At 43.9% G+C, this 24,511-nt stretch overlaps 1 protein-coding gene across 1 annotated transcript in view; it reads right to left on the bottom strand.

The window, feature by feature from the left end:
• The window catches only part of ablim1b (actin binding LIM protein 1b), a 185,243-nt gene extending 174,146 nt beyond the window's left edge, over nucleotides 1-11,097 (bottom strand). The window contains exon 1 of the mRNA XM_063221635.1: nucleotides 10,831-11,097. Coding sequence (XP_063077705.1) covers nucleotides 10,831-10,843 — 13 coding nt within the window. The 5' untranslated portion in view covers nucleotides 10,844-11,097. The remainder of the gene's footprint in view (nucleotides 1-10,830) is intronic.
• Nucleotides 11,098-24,511: the final 13,414 nt, after the last annotated feature.

A 24,511-nucleotide genomic window follows, 5' to 3' on the forward strand; every position in this document is an offset into this window, starting at 1 on the left:
AGTAGAAACAATATTTTTGACATTTGTCTATACTACCAAAAGGTAGGTTACGCTAAGCACAATACATTCCCCTCCACTGAGCAGACTTGCTACCCAACACTCAGAACTGCAGAACACCACTGTGTGTTTCTCTACAGTATAGTCCTCCACTCACACTGCTGAAGGGAGGGAAGATTGTATATCGTTTAGCACAATTCTGTGCTCGTCTTTAAAACAAATATTGTCTAATAAAATTGTGATATTAATGTTGTCTTAATATTGATACACACTACTTTTTTCTCATAATCGAGCAGCCCTATGTTGGAGGTATGGTTAATGCAAACAGGGCCAAATTAATGCACAGGCTAGATATGGCTGTAGCCTAGGGGGCCTTTCACCTGCCAGGGCGCCACCAATTGGTCAAAGTGGGAGGAAACAATGAATAACTTGATGAAGAACAGAATTGTACTTGAAAAAAGAATGCACTGTTGCGTTTCAGTTTTCAAACTCATTCCTAGCACAGAATTATGGTGCCGTCTACCTACGTAACTGAATTTGTCTTCTGTGGGAGCCTGTTAATCTATAGCCTAGCGGCCCCATATCATCTTAACCTGGCCCTGAATGTTGGCATCTGCCTCCCCAGGGCTCATATCATTAGCAAGTATCTACTGCACTCCTGTGGGTATATGCATGTGAGCTTGTTGACATCTGTGCGTGTGGTGTGGTATGTGTGTTTGTACAGTGCCCTCCATAATTATTGGCACCCCTGGTTGAGATGTGTTAAAAGCCTTAAAATAAATGCAGTGTTTATTGCAGAAGAATACTGTCACACTGAAAATGTTAGGAAAATGTAGCCTTCAACTCAAATGAATTGTAGGAAAATAAAAAAAATCCCTGACTAAAAAATAATTATTTTTCATTAAATCACCTGTTCCACAATTATTGGCACCCTTAACAATTCCCAGGAAATAAATATAATTGAAGCATTTCTGTCATTTCTACAGTAGTTTACAAAGTTTACCAGAGTATGTAGGAACATTTAATTAGTAATTCATCACTTCCTGTTTCCCTGGGGTATAAATATGATGTGACACCGAGGCCATTTCTCTTATCCACTCTTAAACATGGGAAAGACAAAGGAACACAGCATACAAGTGAGGCAGATGTGCGCCGACCTTCACAGGTCAGGCAGAGGCTACAAGAAGATTGCCACTCAACTGCAGCTGCCCATATCCACTGTGAGAGGAATAATTAAGAAGTTCAAAACAACTGGAACAGTGGTAAACAAGCCTGGACGAGGACCCAAGTTTATTTTGCCACCACACACAGTGAGGAGGATGGTAAGAGAAATCAAAAGATCTCCAAGGCTCACTGTTACAGAATTACAACAAATGGTAGCATCCTGGGGTCACAAAGTCTCCAAATCAACCATCAGGCGCTGTCTACACGCCAACAAGCTGTTTGGGAGGCATGCACGGAGAAAACCTTTCCTCACCCACAATCATAAACGCAAACGTCTGGAGTTCGCCAAGCGGTATTGGGGCTTCAACTGGGACCGTGTGCTTTGGTCAGATGAGACCAAGATTGAGCTTTTTGGCAACAAACACTCTAAGTGGGTCTGGCGTGCCACGAAAGATGCGCATGCTGAAAAGCACCTCATACCCACTGTGAAGTATGGGGGTGGGTCAGTGATGCTGTGGGGCTGTTTCGCTTCCAAAGGCCCTGGGAAGCTTGTTAGGGTGCATGGCATCATGAATGCTTTGAAATACCAGGACATTTTAAATCAAAATCTGTTGCCCTCTGCCCGAAAGCTGAAGATGGGCCGTCACTGGGTCTTTCAGCAAGACAATGACCCTAAACATATGGCCAAATCTACACAGAAATGGTTCTCCAGACACAAAATCAAGCTCCCCCCATGGCCATCTCAGTCCCCAGACCTCAACCCCATTGAGAACCTGTGGGGCGAGCTGAAGAGGAGAGTACAGAGGAGAGGACCCAGGTCTCTGGATGATTTAGAGAGATTCTGCAAAGAGGAATGGCTGAAGATCCCTCTTTCTGTCTTTTCCCATCTTGTGAAACATTATAGGAGAAGATTAGGTGCTGTTTTGTTGGCAAAAGGGGGTTGTACAAAATATTAACAACAGGGGTGCTAATAATTGTGACACACATTATTTGATGTCAAATAATTATTTCTTTATGTGTGATTTTTTCCCCACTGAATAAATGCACTTGTATTGAAGGTTGGATTTTTGTCTTTTTTTCCATTAAGGTCCCATATTATTTAGAAAAAATAATAATAATTGGAAGCTAAAAAACACATCTCAACCAGGGGTGCCAATAATAATGGAGGGCACTGTATATGTTTATTCATCCATGGACCCCCACCCCACTTAGCCGTCCCGGCCAATCCCCATCCCAGCTCCACAGACAATGCCACTGCTACTGCCAGCTCTACCCAGCCCCACTACCACAGCTAACCAGCCCCAAAGCCACTGCTGGCCCTGCTGCCAATGGGACCCCCACTGCCACTACCACTGTAACTGCCATCACTTGCCCAAGCCCACTGGCACATCCACCACCACTGCCACCGCTTGCCCCAACCCCACCACTAACCCCACAGTCAGTGCTACCCCCAAACCCCACAGCCACTGCTACCCCCAAATCTCCACCCCACTCAGTGCCTGCCTACCGTGCACTGCGAGAAAGGGCTGAGCAGATGGCAAGGGCATTTGCCTCTGGGCCCAGGGTCCTCCTGTGTTAATGGTGGGTACCCTAATGTGATAAAGTAGCCTTGTACAATGCAGGCCACATGGACGGGGACCCTATCAGTGTCTTTCCCTGGGGCCCTGTGCGAAATTGTTCCGCCACTGCCCCAGCCTCAATGCCACTGCTACCCACCAACCCTCACTGCCATCACTAGCCCCAAACCCGCGGCCATCCCTCACCCCACTCCCACTCCGCCCCTCGCTCAGTGCCAGCAGGGTGAGGTGACATCGCAGTGTGAGGAATGTGCTCCACTGCGGAGTCCTTGTTGTTCTGTCACGGCAATTGGCAGGCCAGCTGGCAGCGTGTCAAGTCACGGGGAATTGGGTAGGGGTACAGGGTAGAGAGCAGTGGGTGGGGGGTGGAATTGAGTAGGGGTACGGGGCAGAGAGTGGTGGGTGGGGGGTGGAATTGAGTAGGGGTACGGGGCAGAGAGGGGGGGGGGGGGGGTGGAATTGAGTAGGGGTACGGGGCAGAGAGCGGTGGGTGGGGGGTGGAATTGAGTAGGGGTACGGGGTAGAGAGCGGTGGGTGGGGGGTGGAATTGGGTAGGGGTACAGGGTAGAGAGCAGTGGGTGGGGGGTGGAATTGAGTAGGGGTACGGGGCAGAGAGTGGTGGGTGGGGGGGGATTGCAGGGGAGGCCTGAAGGCCTGAAGGATGGCATGCATGGGGACTAGGGTAGATTAGTGGGAGAATGAGAGGAGTGGAAATGATGTGTGTGGTTGCATGGAGCTTGGGGCTAGCAGGCATGCAATCAGGGGGAATAGGAGGATAGGGTAGGGGGTGGTGAGGTGTGGCGGACTGGAAGTGGTGTTAGCAACGTTTTATAATTATTTATTAAATTACACTTAGCTGACGCTTTTTTATTATTTTATTTATTTATTTTTTTTATTTAATGATAGGACAGTGAAGCTGGTGACAGGAAGCGGGGACAGAGAGACCAGGAAGGGCCGGCAATCGAACCCGCATGGTAGATGAGTGCCCAACCGTTTGGCCACGGCAGGGCCAAGCTGAAGCTTTTTTTAATCTTAAGCATGTATTGGTGAAAGTCCTTGGAGAAATTTTGGGTTAGGCACCTTGCTCAAGGGCACTTCAGCCATGGATGGAGGTGTAAAGAGAGGTCAGGTGGGATTCGAACCGGCAACTCTGTGATCTTCAGTCCAACTCCCTTACCATTACACCACAGCTGCCCACATCATATTATTGTGGGTAACCACAAAAACCACAATTAACCATGTTTTTTTATGCTTGGTTTGTGACTATGGTTTAACCCATTGTGTCCTGGAGACACATATATGCTGCATTCAGGATTTTGAGATTTGAGCTGTTTTATTAAAAATGTGGGTAAGTTAGAGCTGAATGAACACACTCTAAGGCAAAGCGAGGGTCATAGCTTTTAAATGTAACTCGTTTCATGTTTGTATGTGCTTCCGAGGCTGAGATATTTAGGCAGAGGGGACCCTTTCCCCGAAAAGGGCTAAGGACAAAATGGGTTAACCATAAACCATGCTCAAAAAAACATGAAAACCATGAATAATCATGATCCATGGTTAGTTTTCCATAGTAAAATGATGGTTAAACCATAGCCAGGAACCACAGTTTTCATGATTACCCCCCAAAAAACATGGATAAGCCATAGTAATACTATGATTGGTTCAGAGCATGTGGAGTGACCATGACATACCATGCTAGAACCATGAAAAGCCTTGATTTTTGTAAAGGACAAGCAGGCGGAAAAGCAGGGGAGCTAGGATGAGGTAAGGGCTGGGAGTGGGAGTGGATTGGAGGTGGTGTTAGGGGGAGCATGGGGCTTGGTGGTAGCTGGGAAGGGGGGGTGGACGGGAGGCAGGACAGCACGCAGGAGGAATGGGATGAGGTAAGGGCTGGTAGTGGCAGTGGTGGTGGTGGTGTGTTAGTGGTGTGTTAGTGAGAGCACATGGCTTGAGGGGGCAGAACAGGCGACCAGCTTCCTGGTGGGATGAAGCCTAATTAAGCCCAGAACAACAGCTAAAGCCCCGCTGCTTTCACTGCACTCAATCCCCACCATTCAGCAAACGCTACTCCACTTCCACCCAACCAGCCAGCCCAGCAAGCCAACCGCCCAGCCTTGCATGACCTCGCCCAGGCGTCCCCGGCATCCCCATGGGGGTCTGGCCACCACTAAGACCCCGCTGCCCAGACTAATGATTGGGATTCAAAATTGCACAGTATCAATTCAATACCATAAGAGTAAAACCAACTATCAGTGTTACATTTGACTCCCTTAGTGTTAAATTAACAACGACAAATATCACTGTGGCACTACCACTACTAAGACACTAATGACCAATGACTGCAATGATTTGAATTTTACAATGTTAATTCAATGCTCAAAGACTGAAACCAACTATAAGAGTTAAAGCTACTCAGACACATAATGAGCAATTACTGGATTTACATTTTTAGAGTGTTAATTCGACACCTACTAGAGAGCGTTACATCTAAGCATTACATTTGACTCCCTTTGAGTTCAATTAACACAGGAAAAAAATCCCTGTGTACTTACTCCTCCTAAGACCAACTGTAATGACTCATTGCCGGAATTTTTTAACAGTGACTCATGTGGGCCCGTTGTCATAGGGCCACGCTGAGCATGGGTTTCATGAAAAACTAATTAACGCTGGAAAAGCCATAAAAAACACACAAAAAACTACACCACTGCTGTTTACAAACAGGCCGTGTTTTGTTTAAAAAGTGAGCAAAAACAAAAAGCTGGAATAGAACCAAACTAGGGCCTAATTTTTTTCTATGTTAGTAGGCTACTACGGACACTAGGAAGGACGTTGTTTAAATATGTGAAATATCTCATCATTACATTGCATGCTTGCATTGTAACAAGCCGTGTTTTTGGTTTGTAGGTGACATAGAAAACTCTTTTGACCGCCTTGTCGGTCAACTCAGGTGCCGGTTCAGTGATCTTGGGGGCATTTCTCGACATCATCATTCGGAAACCTGTAAGTTGCTAACTGGTTAGCGACGATGCTTTCGAGAAACGGGTGGTTAGAACAAACAAGGACTTCTACTTTTGTAGGCTACTACGGAAATTAGAAAGGACTAAGAGAATGGTGAAATGTGCACACTTCAAGGGTATAATTCACTGTACAAATTCATATTTACAGTAAGCAAGCTAGGGCAGTAAGGGCTAGGGCAGCAAACGTAGTAATCCAAATGCCAGACAATTGCAGAACATGTGAGAGAATAGTCTGCACACTAGCTCCAAAAATATACTTTACTTACTGTAACAAATGGCAATGTTTCAATCCACTCGGGGGATCTTCAGTCGTATTTAAGCTTATAGACAGCGTGTGACCACTCTAACTGTAAGCAAAGGTGCCAACAGCAAATCAGAGAGAGAGGGGGGGGGGGAGTGTGTGTGAGGGAGAGAGACTCAGAAGGTGTAATGAGGGGAGCAACTACCACTCATGGATGGTTGTTTGGTACTTTGACATGATGTCTCTCTCTCTCTCTCTCTCTCTCTCTCTCTCTCTCTCTCTCTCTCTCTCTCTCTCTCTCTCTCTCTCTCTCCTCTCTCTCTCTCTCTCTCTCTCTCTCTCTCTCTCTCTCTCTCTCTCTCTCTCTCTCTCTCTCACACACACACACACACACACACACACACACACACACACACACACACACACACACACACACACACAAAAACAAATGAACAGTCAGAACACCCACATGCATTCAGGAAAGTCAAACCACACCAGTTAATCAGAACAATAGACAGAAAACAGCAGCATTACAGATGACAACAGACAGCGGACAGGAAAACGTTGAGAAATCCATGTAAATGTGATGTGAAAATGTAATGCCAACAAAACCTGGTTCAGGCAGCCGTTAAAAAACACTCTTTGTTCTGGCAGAACCACGGAGAACATTATGAGTCATTCTGGAACCGTGCAAGCCTTGAGTTGTTGGAACACCGAAAGGAAAGTGAAAAGTCTCTTCTGCGGTTCCAAGGAGAGGCCCTCTACTGACGAGTATTGAACACTCTTGATGAATGATCACACTGTGTCAAACTGATCAGAACACACACACTCTCCCATATGCCCTTCAGTTCTTCCATGAAACCACACTTCCACAATGTCAAAAAAAAAACCAAGCGAGTTTGCTGCAGATCCAGAGAAAACTAATTACATGACCACAAAGGAGGAGGAAACACTGAAAGGGACACTAGAAAGTTTGCCCTCTGACTTAGAAAATAGCAGAGAGTACAGTATATGCACATTCTGAAAAGACTACCTCAACAAACCAGTCATTATCCCGAGAAGAAACAATGGCTTTAGCTGGGATAAAATAAGTCTAAAACAAGTCTAACCAAGAATATTGTCATTGGATTCAAGCCATTTGAGGTCAACATCAAACGTGTGTCACATGCTAACTACAGCAAGCCCTTATTTTTGTAAGAACTCAGACATCCAGTTTGTTCTGGATACTTCAAAATCACATCCAGACATTGAGAAGAGAAGAGAAGAGAAGAGAAGAGAAGAGAAGAGAAGAGAAGAGAAGAGAAGAGAAGAGAAGAGAAGAGAAGAGAAGAGAAGAGAAGAGAAGAGAAGAGAAGAGAAGAGGAGAGGAGAGGAAAGGAAAGGAAAGGAAAAGAAAGAAGATAGGAGAAAAGAAAAGAAAAGAAAAAAGAGAAGAGAAGACACGAGAAGAGAGGAAAAGAGAGTAGAAGAGAAGAGAGATGAGGCCTTTCTGGATATCGTTAGGGGAGATTCACTCGAAGCGTGCGCACACACTGATCTCAGCTGACAGCTTAAACTGGGCTTCCCTTAGGGCAGACAACGATACAGGGTCAGAAAGATGAGGAGAAACAAAGTGAAGGGGGTGGATGGAGAGACAGAGAGAACTAGCATGAGAGAGAGAGAGAGAGAGAGAGACAGAGAGAGAGAGAGAGAGAGAGAGAGAGAGAGAGAGAGCATGTACATAGTGACAGGGTTGCCCCTAGTTTGAGGGATATGTGAGACCCGGTAACATTGTCAGATTGCATTTATAGTGGGGTGTCTATCTACAACCATAAACTCCCTCAACTGAACTATTCTCGGAGGATGTTGTCCCTTCCTCACCCTCGACCATACCATAACAAGGTGGCCCCTTCTCCAACCCCGACAGGGTTTATTTTATTTCCTTAATTCCAGCTGTATGGAGAGGTCAAGGCGGGAAGCTGAAACACATGTGACCCTGCACCCCCTGCACCTTTTCCGTTTCTATTCTAACTACTGGGTTTACTAAGCATGCAGCCTGGGCTCTGAGCGAAGCGGTACAGAGGCAGAGACAGCCACTTGAGGCTCCAAAAAGAAGTCCATTGGCTTGCATCTGTACTGTTAGTAAACCTCCGTCCCGAAGCCTCATACAGTGTCGGTAGCGCTGAGCTATCGAACTGGTCCTTTAGGACAGTGGTATGCTGTGCCTCCCATATCTGAACTGGAGCATTGACTAGGAGGTGGCAGGTTGGGGCCTGGGTGGCATACTGAGCAGGAACACCTCAGTTACACTGGTGCCATTGACCCGGGATGGGAGTGAGGTTTAGGGGGGTGAGTGTAACATAGAGCAACTAGCAGAGTGTGGCGTGGAACGTTGGTAAACCTCCCTCCCGAAGCCTCATACAGTGTCGGTAGCACTGAGCTATCAAACTGGTCCTTTAGCTCAGCGGTATCGTGCTGTGACTCACATAACCGAACTGGAGCATTGTCTAGGAGGTGGCAAGTTTGAGGCCCAAGTGGTGAACTGCGCAGGAACACCTCCGTTACACTGGTGCCATTGACCCGGGATTAATAAACCTCCCTCCCAAAGCCTCATACAGTATCGCTGATCTACTGGACAGGTCCTTTACCTCAGCAGTAATGTGCTGTGCCTCCCATGCCCGAACTGGAGCGTTGACTAGGAGGTGGCGGGTTCAAGCCCAGAGAAGTGGACTGCGGAGGAACACCTCAGTTACACAAAGCATTACAACAAGGCAACAGGGGGTCTTCTGGGGCAGATGGGATTGTCAGCGATCCAACTCACTCTTTCCTACCACTTATTAACAACTTCTTATTACAACAACACTTAGTTAAAGAAGCACTATGACATTACCAAGAGTCTTAGGCAACAGATTAAAACGTAGTCATTACCATTATGACAGTAACAACTAAGCTCTATAGCAGGGTGTAGCCTCTTACTGCAGATGGGGTCGTCGGCGGGCCTATTCACTATTTGCTGGAAATAATCAACTACATCATAACAACATTGCAATGACATTACTGAGAGCCAGTAACAGATTAAGACATAGCCATTACAATTTTGGTGACAGTATGGTTATAGCATAGGCTCTGCTCTAAGAAGTTTAGTCAAAGAGGTCGACCAGCTTAATGCTGCTGAGTTCAGCACAGTTTCCATGGGGATTCTCCCCTCATACTAATGTGTCCAAGAGTGGCAATAAAGAACGGGCACCAGTCAGGCACTGAAATGGAAGAGGCATAAGACCAATAAAAAAAACATAGCTGTAGAACCCACCATGCAGGAAAATAAATGTTCATTGCTGGTCTTTCCTCTGATACTAAATTTAGCTTTTTATTCCATGACTTTTGAAGCTGGCACTCTCACTGAATGTTCCAAGCTTTCCCATGGCATCATTAACTCGGAAACTGAGGAGAGAGAGTGATCCTCCTATATTCGAATGAAATATTGTGTTAAAGGGACAGTTTGGTCAATTTCAACATGCAGTTGTAATGCTCACACTACCCTGGACTTGTCAGTGCCTGAGATTTTTTTTTCTTCTTCTTCAGCCGTTTCCGAGATCCTGGTCATTGTAATGGGGGCAGCTCTTTGTTTACATTTCAAAGAAACATTTTTATTTATTCCCAAAAACATCCAAAAGGTTATAAAACATCAGCAGACAACTAACAAACAGCAGTACCTTTTGGGAAAATATTTGGAGTTGGCCTATGTTTCATTTTTTTAAAATGTAAACAAACGCTGCCCCCATTAGAATTGCTCATATCTCGGAAAGGGCTGAGCCGAAAAATGTGGCATCACCAGGTACTGACAAGTCAAGGGTAGCGTGAGCAATACAACTGCATGTTGAAATTGACCAAACTGTCCCTTTAACTTGAGCTGTGCGTCTTCTGGATGCTGTTTCTCTTGGGTGGCATTAGTCTGAAATGATCTTTAATCCTCGCAATAAATGACCGCCAGGAATTTTACCAGGACATGAGATCAAAACGCTACACAAGCTCAGTCACCATGCTTAAATGGGGGGAACCTGAACAACTATCTCAGCACATTTTCAGTGAGCATCAATCCAGTCAGACTATTCACACAGCCAGTTGCTAAGCGAGTTGTGAAACTAATGCCAAACACGGCTATGTCAGAACAATACAAACAAGCTCGACAAGGGAAAATGTGAGTGCAGAGCAATATCCCAGATTTGTTACACAGGAATAGGCCTATCCCGGTGTGTGGTGGAAGACAATAATACACGTGTATGTTTGTCTGGGGTCATTTCAGCCCAGTGTAAACATTAACATGTGTGCATAGTACGCATATGGAATTAAACGCCTGGTAAAAAGAACAATATCTCCACAAGACGTGTGAACGTCTCTCCGTAACGTTCCAAAATACATCAAACAAAACGAGCTGGAGACTTTGCGTCAACTCATTTGGCAGTCCCGTAAATTGCGAGGACACATGAGTTATCACAACACTGACCAAAGATCAAACTGCCACTATCGGATGACATGTAGATAATGTGATTTTTCATTTCATTTGGCCTATTGATTCGTGCCAAATAAGTCGCGGTAAACGTCAAGCAAGATTTGAGAGGTCATCGATAGTCGTAAAGAACCGACTAACAAAACCGCTCAGCAGCAGCACCTCAAAATGACAGGTGTGCCAGCGAAGCACAACGACTGAAAAATAAGTTGACACCTTACATGCTAAGTAACACAAACAGGTATAAGACACCAACATTCTGTAACAACACCCTTATACCAACGATGAAACAGCAACAGTGCAAAATGCCACGCTCGCCAAAGAAATTAAAAATTACATTCCACGACTCACCTCTAGTTGCCATGACGTGAGTAAAATGAAACGGATTTTCCTCGTGTAGCCTTCAGGAGAAATGATGACGGTGGAGATATAGGCTAGTAGTATGTCGTCGTCAGTGGATAACAACCCTCAATAGTTGGCCAATTGATCGTATTGCAAAAATACAAATCACCTCTTTAGTTGTGAAGACTGAGCATCGGTCAGTCAACATGCACGTAGGCGACCCTGCATGGCTGGACAGCCTACATGAAATAGCAAGCAAGGCTGGCTTCACTATGGGCGTGCCTTGGATAAACGCATGCCTCGGTTGCATTAAATGATAGAGTACATGTATTAAACACATTGATGTGTTGGTCGTAGTGTTTGAGCAACATCTGGCGACTAAATATTGCACACACACGTTCCATGATGCATGACGCAGCGCACATTCCCAAACCTCACAAAAAACAAACTTCGAAAAGTAGCCTGACAGTTCGCTCGGGCTGTTATGAGCAGTTGGCACTTTTTTCGCAGACTTACAACAATAGCTTAGCTACTAGACGAAAAATGGCACTTATTTTACACTGGTTGTAAGCTACATAAATCCTAATGATGTTCCAAATACAAATAGGAGACACGCGTAATAGCCATTTTCACATGGGTGATGCGGTGGTTGTGATTTTGCCATTGGTGATGATAGTCTCTAGGCTATCTGGATGTGGAAGCAAGTAACTTGCGAGGCTATTGTACCATCTAGTGGTAAATGTTGAAAACATCTTTCAGCCCAAGTTTGAAATGCGCCCTCGTGAGTGGGTAGTAGTAGTGGAGGCCGTTCAGGTTAAACAGTTGCAATTGTCTTTGCCCGTCCAATACACTAAATATTATACCATGCAAATGTGCATTTCTTATTCTGCAACTAGGTTAAAAAAACTAAAGAATGCAGTATATGGAATTACCAATAGACATTTAGAAACGAGTTTGAATATTACTGTACCCCCCATACTCAGTACACCTTCCAGTCAGACCTGCTTTGTGTGTGTGTGTGTGTGTGTGTGTGTGTGTGTGTGTGTGTGTGTGTGTGTGTGTGTGTGTGTGTGTGTGTGTGTGTGTGTGTGTGTGTGTGTGTGTGTGTGTGTGTGTGTGTGTGCGTGCGTGCGTGTGTGAATGTGTGTGTGAGTGGCGTCACTCTGGACTGGCAATCTGGAATTCATAGGCTGACAGTCTGCAGGGGCCAATGCTGCTTTAATTGTTCGTTTGTTTCCTTTTCTTTTCCTCATAGATTGGCCCAAAATTTGGAGAAGGTGGTTGGCTGAAGCAGTTAAGACAGTGGGCTCAACCTAAAATAGAAAAATAAGATAAAATGCTAAATTTAAATGAATTTCTATTTATTTTATATTTTCTACTTAATGCAAAGGTGATTGAAATGTTCCCACTCCTCATACCCCTCCTCACACACCCTTCATCATGCCCATTCACCTCGATCTTGCAAGTCGAGTTGGAGGTTAATTGCAATTATTTTTTTAATCAGTTAACGTTTTAATCAACTAATGTAGACATCCCTGGTACAAAGTCTTCAAAACAACTGTCTCTATAGGTCATTTAGACCTATACGACGTGAAATGATCAGAGGGTTATAAAGTACAAGTAGAAGTTCTCTTACAATGTGAATCTACTTCATACAACTTCACACTACTTCATACCCCTTCAGACCCTGCATATATTAGCAAACAAGCACTTTGCTACTTCGTATTTAAGGGCAAAATTATCATGGTCGTCATAGGGTGCCTGTTATCAAGTTTGGGTGGCACAGGTTTCAGCGTGTCTAACTTCTTACATTGCCTGGGCAGAGTACAACGCCAATCAGACTTACGAAAGAAAGAAAAACCTCAAGATAGATAGAAAGATATAGCCCTACACGTTATAAGATAAATGTTGTAATTAACAGGATAAATGTAAGATAAAAGAGTGTTATTTATTTTATTGTATTAAAATAGGCCTACATAAAAACTACGTTTTAGTCCAGTCTGAAAATACAAAAGGTTCAGCCACAGTGGCGGGGTTGAGCGCACTGTCTTATTAGCGGTGCCGTGCGTATACTAGCACTGTAGATTCATGGTGCATATACTAGCACATATTGAACGTGATCCATCGATGGCATTGTCCTCAACGTTGAGTGACGTGTTGCCCTGCCTGCTGTCTCAGCTTGCTTGCTGTCTATATCGACGGTCCTGTGTGACGTTGTCCCTACGTAGCACCTGCTCTGCTCGCCGTGTGTCCTCTCTTCGGCACTGCCCCATGTTGCGCCCGGGTCTGGGCCTGTCGGGTCTCGAACCCGGGTCGCCTGCATGGTGATCAGACGCGCTAACCACTACGCCACCGTGACCGAACCTGATTGGAAATGTTCCATGGAATATTTAACTATGACACCTATCAATTGTGCCGTGCGTCATAGCGTTCCAAATGGCCTGCTGGCTTGGAACGCGTGGAACGCGTTTGAGCGCAAAATAATGCAGCCCGCCACCGCGCCACCACGGGCCCATAATTTAATTCCACTGCATAAGATAGACATACACGTTTCTTGACATAAACTTAATACAAATATGACCCGTATCAATTGTGCCGTGCGTCATAGCTTTCCAAATGGCGCGCTGGCTTTGGAGCGCTTTTGGAGAGCGTTACCGCTTGCGCGTTTGAGTGCAAAATAATGCAATCCACCACTGGCGGGCCTATACCTTGCCGTCATTGCACATATTAACAAACAAGCACTTTGCTGCTTCGTATTTAAGGGCAAAATTATCATGGTCGTCATAGGGTGCCTGCTATCAAGTTTGGGTGGCACTTTGACACCTGGAGCTGTAAGGTCCATTCATTCCCTATCACACATGCCTGTTTTGACATCGTTTCACCTGTCATGGCGATAATCCTCCAACACACTGATGGACAAATATGTTACATTTGTTTCTGAATAAATATTTATTTGACAACAATTTACGCTACATTTTGTAACAACAGGCAAATTGGAGGAGGGGGAGGGGGTTACTACGTAGTGATGATCGCATCTGTTCAGATATCAACAGCATTGTATAGCTTCAGAAGGGGGGAAGCCCTGGTTCCGAAAGTAAAAGTAAATCCAATAACTCTGAAACTGTCATAACACCTTCTTTGCAATGACTTAAAGTGTGTATGCATTTTGGACACCTTGTAGAGGAGGTTGGGTAGATGTGAAGAGGTAGCCTACTGCAAATGGCTTGAAAGGTTAAAAATAGGATTTTTCATTCATTCATTCATCGGCTATTAATTCATTCATTAACCGTTTACGCATGTCTCTCTCAACTTTTACATTAGCGACAATTTACTGCGGGCCTGACTGTCTGTGAGGTTTCAGCGTGTCTGACTTCTTACATTGCCTGGGCAGAGTACAACGCCAATCAGATTTACGAAAGAAAGAAAAACCTCAAGATAGATAGAAAGATATAGCCCTACACGTTAAAAGATAAATGTTGTAATTAACAGGCTAAATGTAAGATAAAAGAGTGATATTTATTTTATTGTATTAAAATAGGCCTACATAAAAACTATGTTTTAGTCCAGTCTGAAAATACAAAAGGTTCAGCCACAGTGGCGGGGTTGAGCGCACTGTCTTATTAGCGGTGCCGTGCGTATACTAGCACTGTAGATTCATGGTGCATATACTAGCACATATTGAACGTGATCCATCGATGGCATTGTCCTCAACGTTGAGTGACGTGTTGCCCTGCCTGCTGTCTCAGCTTGCTTGCTGTCTATATCGACGGTCCTGTGTGACGTTGTCCCTACGTAGCACCTGCTCTGCTCGCCGTGCGTCCTCTCTTCGGCACTGCCCCATGTTGCGCCCGGGTCTGAGCCTGTCGGGTCTCGAACCCGGGTCGCCTGCATGGTGATCAGACGCGCTAACCACTTCGCCACCGTGACCGAAACTGATTGGAAATGTTCCATGGAATATTTAACTATGACACCTATCAATTGTGCCGTGCGTCATAGCGTTCCAAATGGCCTGCTGGCTTGCCGTGGAACGCGTTTGAGCGCAAAATAATGCAGCCCGCCACCGCGCCACCACGGGCCCATAATTTAATTCCACTGCATAAGATAGACATACACGTTTCTTGACATAAACTTAATACAAATATGACCCGTATCAATTGTGCCGTGCGTCATAGCTTTCCAAATGGCGCGCTGGCTTTGGAGCGCTTTTGGAGAGCGTTACCGCTTGCGCGTTTGAGTGCAAAATAATGCAATCCACCACTGGCGGGCCTATACTTTGCCGTCATTGCACATATTAACAAACAAGCACTTTGCTACTTCGTATTTAAGGGCAAAATTATCATGGTCGTCATAGGGTGCCTGCTATCAAGTTTGGGTGGCACTTTGACACCTGGAGCTGTAAGGTCCATTCATTCCCTATCACACATGCCTGTTTTGACATCGTTTCACCTGTCATGGCGATAATCCTCCAACACACTGATGGACAAATATGTTACATTTGTTTCTGAATAAATATTTATTTGACAACAATTTACGCTACATTTTGTAACAACAGGCAAATTGGAGGAGGGGGAGGGGGTTACTACGTAGTGATGATCGCATCTGTTCAGATATCAACAGCATTGTATAGCTTCAGAGGGGGGGAAGCCCTGGTTCCTAAAGTAGAAGTAAATCCAATAACTCTGAAACTGTCATAACACCTTCTTTGCAATGACTTAAAGTGTGTATGCATTTTGGACACCTTGTAGAGGAGGTTGGGTAGATGTGAAGAGGTAGCCTACTGCAAATGGCTTGAAAGGTTAAAAATTGGATTTTTCATTCATTCATTCATCGGCTATTAATTCATTCATTAACCGTTTACGCATGTCTTTCTCAACTTTTACATTAGCGACAATTTACTGCGGGCCTGACTGTCTGTGAGGTTTCAGCGTGTCTGACTTCTTACATTGCCTGGGCAGAGTACAACGCCAATCAGATTTACGAAAGAAAGAAAAACCTCAAGATAGATAGAAAGATATAGCCCTACACGTTAAAAGACGTTAAAAGCTGTTGTTCGATGCTACAGACCTCCATCTGCTACAAAGGAAGCTTTGGCATCCTTACAACAACTTATGTCCATGTTAAATTATAATGAAATCTTAATGGCAGGAGATCTCAACTGGGATTGGTTAAACACAGCCTCTGAAGAATTTAAATCCTTCTGTGACTCTGTCAATCTTAGCCAGTTGATAAATCAACCAACTAGGCCAAACACAAAATGTCCAGGAAAATCAACTCTGATCGACTTAATTTTAACAAATTCCCCACATAAATTTTCATCTGTTGGAGTTTTCTGCAATGACCTGAGTGATCATTGTGCAGTTGTAGCCTGCAGAGACACAAAAATTCCTAAATGTAAACCACGTATCATTTTTAAGAGAAACCTAAAGAAATTTAATATACAGGCTTTTCATCATGATTTATCTTTGGTCACATGGGAACATATCGACTTGCTACCAGATGTTGAGTTAGCTTGGTCTTTTTTTCAAAGATAATTTTGAGAGAATTGTAAATAAACACGCTCCCAAAAGGAAACTCAGGGTAAAGGGGCGAGAAAACCCCTGGTTTTCTCCTGAATTGTCTGATGTCATTCATCAACGAAATCAGGCATGGGCCAAAGCCAGAAAAAGTGACTCTGCCTGTGATTGGTCTATTTTTAGACAATTAAGAAATAAATGCACCTCTCTCATCAAAAAGGCAAAATCAGAGTATTACTTATCTGTTACTACTGAAAATCTCAATAATCCACAGAAATTTTGGAAAGTGATTAAGTCTCTATCCGTGAACAAAACCCCTCAGGCTCTTCCTACATATATTTTAAGTGATTCAGCCCCAGTGACTAATAGGACTGAAATATTAAATTGTTTCAATAAGCATTTTGTGTCATCTGGGTCATTGTTTGAATCTACAAGAAATACTACAGTGCCTCACAATATAAACACAGAAATATGTCATAGAGAACCTTTTATATTTGCGCCCTTCACTGTGCAGCAAGTGCACAAGGCACTCAAAACTTTGAATCAAAGTAAACCTCCTGGGCCAGATTTTATTGAACCTTATTTTTTGAAAATGTCAGCCGATTTTATTGCACAGCCCATCACAACACTTTTTAATTTATCAATTGAAAACAAAGAACTTCCCGTAGTCTGGAAGTCGGCCTTTGTTATTCCGCTTTTAAAAGGAGGCGACCCAGCAGTTTTAACTAACTACAGGCCAATATCTAATTTGTGTGTCCTATCAAAAATCCTGGAAGCACTGGTATGCGAGCAACTTAAAGACTTTTTATACACAAACAACCTTCTTTCAAGGCTTCAGTCAGGTTTTAGGAAAAAGCACAGTACTATCACTGCTGCCACAAAAGTAGTCAACGACATACTTGTTGCCCTTGACAAAAATCAGTACTGTGCAGCACTTTTCATTGACCTTTCCCAAGGCGTTCGACACTGTGGACCACACAGTTCTCAGAGAGAGGCTGTCCAGCTTTGGTCTCTCAGATCATGTTGTTTCTTGGTTCACAAATTATTTAAGTGGTAGGTCCCAGTGTATCAAAACACGATGACTTGTACTCAGAATTTGTCAGTGTCCACAAGGGGGTGCCACAAGGATCGGTTTTAGGTCCCCTTTTATATTTATCATGTACATAAATGATGTGGGTCGGAATGTGTCTGATGCGAAACATGCATTTTTATGCTGATGACACAATAATTTATTGCTTCGGGCCATCCGCCGTTAATGCTATTGAATCACTGCAGAAGGCTTTTGATGTAATCCAACAGACATTTTTACAGTTAAAATTGCTTCTTAATGCTGATAAGACTAAGCAAATGTTGTTCTCAAAGCCAAGGAAAGTACCATCAATCATCCCCTCAGTACTCACCCTTGAGGGAACTGAAATTGAGGTGGTACGTTTGTATAAATACCTGGGTATTTTGCTTGATGATACTTTGACGTTCAAAGCCCACATTGAAAATCTTGTGAGGAAACTTAAACTAAAGTTAGGTTTTTTATTTAGAAATAAAATGTGTTTTTCCTTTCATGTTAAGAAGCGCCTTGTCTCTGCAACATTTGTATCCATTTTAGACTATGCAGACCGGCTGTACATGAATGCTTCAGCTCAATGTCAGAGTATGATCGACTCTGTGTATCATGGTGCCCTGAGGTTCATCACTAACTGTAGGGCCCAAACTCATCACTGTGAACTCTATGCCAGAGTTAAATGGTCTTCACTGACTACCAGGAGACTTACTCACTGGTATACATTTATTTACAAGGCAATACTCGGACTACTGCCACCTTACATCTGCAGCCTAATCACAGTGAGGAATATTGAGTCTTATGGTCTGCGCTCTAAAGGCCATTTGTTACTCTCTGTCCCTTGCTTCCGCACAGAACTGGGGAAGAGGGCATTTGTGTTTTCAGCCCCTACCTCATGGAACAATCTGCAAAAGGACTTGAAACTAACAGATCTGATTCCATTGAACGATTTTAATTCCAAGATGAGATCACTTGAGACAGAGTCTATTGTCTGTAACTGTTTCAATTGACATTTTATTTTACTTGATTTGTTATTTTAATGCAACTGTGTAATTTTAATTTTGTAACTTGAGCCGCCACTTGGCCAGGACACCCTTGTAAAAGAGGTTCTTAATCTCAACGGGTTTATTTTTTCCTGGTTAAATAAAGGTTAAATTTAAAAAAAAAAAAAAAAAAAAAGATAAATGTTGTAATTAACAGGCTAAATGTAAGATAAAAGAGTGATATTTATTTTATTGTATTAAAATAGGCCTACATAAAAACTATGTTTTAGTCCAGTCTGAAAATACAAAAGGTTCAGCCACAGTGGCGGGGTTGAGCGCACTGTCTTATTAGCGGTGCCGTGCGTATACTAGCACTGTAGATTCATGGTGCATATACTAGCACATATTGAACGTGATCCATCGATGGCATTGTCCTCAACGTTGAGTGACGTGTTGCCCTGCCTGCTGTCTCAGCTTGCTTGCTGTCTATATCGACGGTCCTGTGTGACGTTGTCCCTACGTAGCACCTGCTCTGCTCGCCGTGCGTCCTCTCTTCGGCACTGCCCCATGTTGCGCCCGGGTCTGAGCCTGTCGGGTCTCGAACCCGGGTCGCCTGCATGGTGATCAGACGCGCTAACCACTACGCCACCGTGACCGAACCTGATTGGAAATGTTCCATGGAATATTTAACTATGACACCTATCAATTGTGCCGTGCGTCATAGCGTTCCAAATGGCCTGCTGGCTTGGAACGCGTGGAACGCGTTTGAGCGCAAAATAATGCAGCCCGCCACCGCGCCACCACGGGCCCATAATTTAATTCCACTGCATAAGATAGACATACACGTTTCTTGACATAAACTTAATACAAATATGACCCGTATCAATTGTGCCGTGCGTCATAGCTTTCCAAATGGCGCGCTGGCTTTGGAGCGCTTTTGGAGAGCGTTACCGCTTGCGCGTTTGAGTGCAAAATAATGCAATCCACCACTGGCGGGCCTATACTTTGCCGTCATTGCACATATTAACAAACAAGCACTTTGCTACTTCGTATTTAAGGGCAAAATTATCATGGTCGTCATAGGGTGCCTGCTATCAAGTTTGGGTGGCACTTTGACACCTGGAGCTGTAAGGTCCATTCATTCCCTATCACACATGCCTGTTTTGACATCATTTCACCTGTCATGGCGATAATCCTCCAACACACTGATGGACAAATATGTTACATTTGTTTCTGAATAAATATTTATTTGACAACAATTTACGCTACATTTTGTAACAACAGGCAAATTGGAGGAGGGGGAGGGGGTTACTACGTAGTGATGATCGCATCTGTTCAGATATCAACAGCATTGTATAGCTTCAGAGGGGGGGAAGCCCTGGTTCCAAAAGTAAAAGTAAATCCAATAACTCTGAAACTGTCATAACACCTTCTTTGCAATGACTTAAAGTGTGTATGCATTTTGGACACCTTGTAGAGGAGGTTGGGTAGATGTGAAGAGGTAGCCTACTGCAAATGGCTTGAAAGGTTAAAAATAGGATTTTTCATTCATTCATTCATCGGCTATTAATTCATTCATTAACCGTTTACGCATGTCTCTCTCAACTTTTACATTAGCGACAATTTACTGCGGGCCTGACTGTCTGTGAGGTTTCAGCGTGTCTGACTTCTTACATTGCCTGGGCAGAGTACAACGCCAATCAGATTTATGAAAGAAAGAAAAACCTCAAGATAGATAGAAAGATATAGGCCTACACGTTATAAGATAAATGTTGTAATTAACAGGCTAAATGTAAGATAAAAGAGTGATATTTATTTTATTGTATTAAAATAGGCCTACAAAAAAAAAACGTTTTTTTAGTCCAGTCTGAAAATACAAAAGGTTCAGCCACAGTGGCGGGGTTGAGCGCACTGTCTTATTAGCGGTGCCGTGCGTATACTAGCACTGTAGATTCATGGTGCATATACTAGCACATATTGAACGTGATCCATCGATGGCATTGTCCTCAACGTTGAGTGACGTGTTGCCCTGCCTGCTGTCTCAGCTTGCTTGCTGTCTATATCGACGGTCCTGTGTGACGTTGTCCCTACGTAGCACCTGCTCTGCTCGCCGTGCGTCCTCTCTTCGGCACTGCCCCATGTTGCGCCCGGGTCTGAGCCTGTCGGGTCTCGAACCCGGGTCGCCTGCATGGTGATCAGACGCGCTAACCACTACGCCACCGTGACCGAACCTGATTGGAAATGTTCCATGGAATATTTAACTATGACACCTATCAATTGTGCCGTGCGTCATAGCGTTCCAAATGGCCTGCTGGCTTGGAACGCGTGGAACGCGTTTGAGCGCAAAATAATGCAGCGCGCCACCGCGCCACGGGCCCATAATTTAATTCCACTGCATAAGATAGATATACACCTTTCTTAACATAAAATTAATACAAATATGACCCGTATCAATTGTGCCGTGCGTCATAGCTTTCCAAATGGGGCGCTGGCTTTGGAGCGCTTTTGGAGAGCGTTACCGCTTGCGCGTTTGAGTGCAAAATAATGCAATCCACCACTGGCGGGCCTATACTTTGCCGTCATTGCACATATTAACAAACAAGCACTTTGCTGCTTCGTATTCAAGGGCAAAATTATCATGGTCGTCATAGGGTGCCTGTTATCAATTTTGGGTGGCACTTTGACACCTGGAGCTGTAAGGTCCATTAATTCTCCATCACACATGCCTGTTTTGACATCGCGTTTTCACCTGACATGGTGATAATCCTCCAACACACTGATGGCCAAATATGTTACATTTGTTTCTGAATTAATATTTATTTGACAACAACTAACGCTAAAGTTTGTAACAAAAGGCAGATTGGAGGAGGGGAAGGGGGTTACGTATGTAGTGATGATCACATCTGTTCAATTTTCAGATTGTCTACTTAGCCCTTTTCAAAAATTACCAAATTCAATGCAAAAGCAAGCCAAACCCCCACTAGAGAAGTGTCCGTAATTGCAGTTTTTCAGAAGGTAGTCTGAGAGCCTATACATCTGATTTGGGGGACCGTTGGATTTGGATGTTAATTTTTGGAGACATTTATATCTTCATTCTACAGGGTCTAAGGAATTAAAAAAAGCATGTCTCCATTTTTTCTTTTGAGTTTTAGTACCTTTAACCCCTTAACATTCCTGGTGATTTGCCTGAAAAAACGCCTGAAAAAGCAAACTAAAATGTATATCTAATAAACAGACCTTTTACTGTGAGTAAAGGGTGTACAGAGAGAATGAAACTAAGGCAACAAGTTCTAAGAATTTTCATTTCAAATTTCATTACAATATCTCAAAATCTGTGCTCTCTACACCATTTTACATGTGCGTATGCCTAGGCGTTTTTTGCAAAGAACCATTTGGTGTCTCCAAATGGACACTTTTGGAGATGTATAGGTATGCTAATGGAAAACATGCCACTACTTGTAAATGCAACATCACAGACCAAAAAGTGATATATCTTTGGAAAGGTTACACTTTGAGGATTAGGCTACACTGTTAGAATACTCACAAAACCCTGAATGAATAGGAAAGGGGAGGGGGGTATGCAATCTCAATTGTTGTACTTTAATATAAACAAATATTCACAAAAATATTAACAAAAATCACACATACACACACTGCAGTACAAAACATACTACATGAACTGAAATACTTTCTCTGACACATGCGGTAATACCATAGTGATAGTATAACCACACACACACACACAGACACACACACACACACACACACACACACACACACACAGTAGAAAACTAACATACTGATAAAACAAACAGCTTTTTTGCACATTTTGAGGAAAACAAAAAGGATCCACCCACAGAAAACACCTCCCCCACTTCATGACCAGGCACTGTCTACCTGTTCATAGCGGGGAGAGGGTACTCACCAGGATCAACCTGCGCAAAGCAACAGGCCCAGACAACATCCCTGGAGGGGTGCTGAAAGACTGCACTGAGCAACTAAAGCATGTCTTCACTGATATCTTCAAATATGGGAACTCTTCCCACTTTGTTGGGAAGCAAACAATCATTAGCAAACCAAGGGAGGTCATTTGGGAAATGCCATTTGGGAAATGTTAATTGTTATGCTCTTGGTCAGACCAAGTCTCAAAGAGATTTGAAAGTCGATGATAATTAGGCTAGGTCTCATCTCCCACCGAAAAGAGACTCACTACAGGACAGAGGTGGACAACCTGACCAGATGGTGCAGCGACAACAACCTCCTACTAAACGTCAGCAAGACAAAGCAGATCATGGTCAACTTCCAGAGAGAACTGAAAACGGTTTGGTCCAGCACCTGTGCCACTGATGTCCGTGCATTCTTTGACTTTTTGGATCAACTTCCACAGAGGCCACAGACAACACCTGCTACTAACCATCGATGGTACTGCTGCTAAGTGAAGACCTGTCCTGGACCACCAACACAGCATCAATGGTCATGAAAGCCCAGCAATGCCTCTACTTCTGCACACCAGTGCCCCACCAGCCAGCCAGGACCACCTTCTACAGGGGGACCATTGAGAGCATCCTTACCAGCTGCATCACTGTATGGGGTGGAAACTGCATTGACTACGACAGGAAAGCCCTGTGGCGTATAGGGAATTCTGCTGGGAAGATCATCAATGCACCCCTCCCCTCCCTGCAAGACATCTACACCACCCGCCTCACCTGCAAAGCGATGCGACGTGAGCGATGCGACCAACCCAGCACAGAACCTGATCAGCCTCCTGCTCTCTGGGAAGAGGTACAGAAGCCTACGGTCCAGAATCACCAAACTCAAAAAAAGTTTTATACACCTGGTCATCACGATGCTGAACAGGCCAGACAACATCCCTGGAGGGATGCTGAAAGACTGTGCTGAGCAACTAAAGCATGTCTTCACTGACATCCTACAGCAATGAAACTGCTCCAGTTTGTTATGGACATAAAACCTTACAAAATTTGTATTGGAATTGTTTTCAGAATTTAATTAATGTGTTTATTTCTTATGCAGATTATAGCCTGGCGACACCATCCATGTACTCCACCCAAAGATTTTGGCTCCGCACATCGTCTGGCAAAAGCCTCGAGCTCGGTTCTCTCAGTGTTTTGCCAATCAGAAAACAGTTGAGAGTGGTGACGTAGAACTCACTCGCGAGTTCCGTTACTGATTGGTTAAGGTAACTATATTCACACTTTCGTTTTGTTATTTGTATGCTTTTGCGATGCTATAACATAACAGGCATGCTAATAAAGCACAACATGGGTTTTAATTTGAGTTTGGAACTTCAATTAATTTAAACAATAGAGTAAAATCAGATCTCCCATTGTCCACGGAGACGGATTCCTCATGGCTTTTGCCAGACTGATTGACGGAGTCTAGGCCCTAGTTCAGACGTGGGCAAATTCAGGCCCGGGGGCCACATGCGGCCCGCTCGGCCATTTCATGCGGCCCTCAGAGCCTTTCCAAGAACAAAATGCAGATTCACATGGTCACTCATTCTTCAATGCCCTACCTAAAACAAGGGTCTTGGAAACATAAGATTACAAAAGTCTACATCTAGATACAATTAGCAGGAATGGCATAACTGACAATGGTGTAATTATGTTGGCGTACACCATTTCTTATTATTGGCACGGGCAAGTTGCCTACAACATCCGGCCCTTTGGGCAACTTTCTAAACCCAATGCGGCCCTTGAGCAAAAATAATTGCCCACCCCTGCCCTAGTTCATGAAATACGGGCACATGCGCCCTGAACATCAATCCATGGAATACCTAATTCTCTAATGCCCAGATACACCAAAGTTGGTAGACATATTCATATCTACCCCCTGCTTCTGTGTATCAAAAGGTTTGTGGGTATGTCATTCATAGCCTGACTTACATAGAATGCAAAACCTTTAAAAAATGTGATTTTTGTTGTTGCACGGAAAAGGTGATATCTCAATTTATTTTGTACTTACACACACCTAACTCGGGGAAAACCTTCTTAGCCACCTACTGCAACCTTCTATAGAGGGGTTTGTTGATATCTCATTCACATCTTGAGTTAGAACAAGGTTTCTAAACAAAACGTGGCGTTTTTTCTTTTTTTGATGATGATTTCTGGGCATACAAA

Source organism: Engraulis encrasicolus, chromosome 17 (assembly GCF_034702125.1).
Source record: "Engraulis encrasicolus isolate BLACKSEA-1 chromosome 17, IST_EnEncr_1.0, whole genome shotgun sequence".
NCBI lineage: Eukaryota > Metazoa > Chordata > Actinopteri > Clupeiformes > Engraulidae > Engraulis > Engraulis encrasicolus.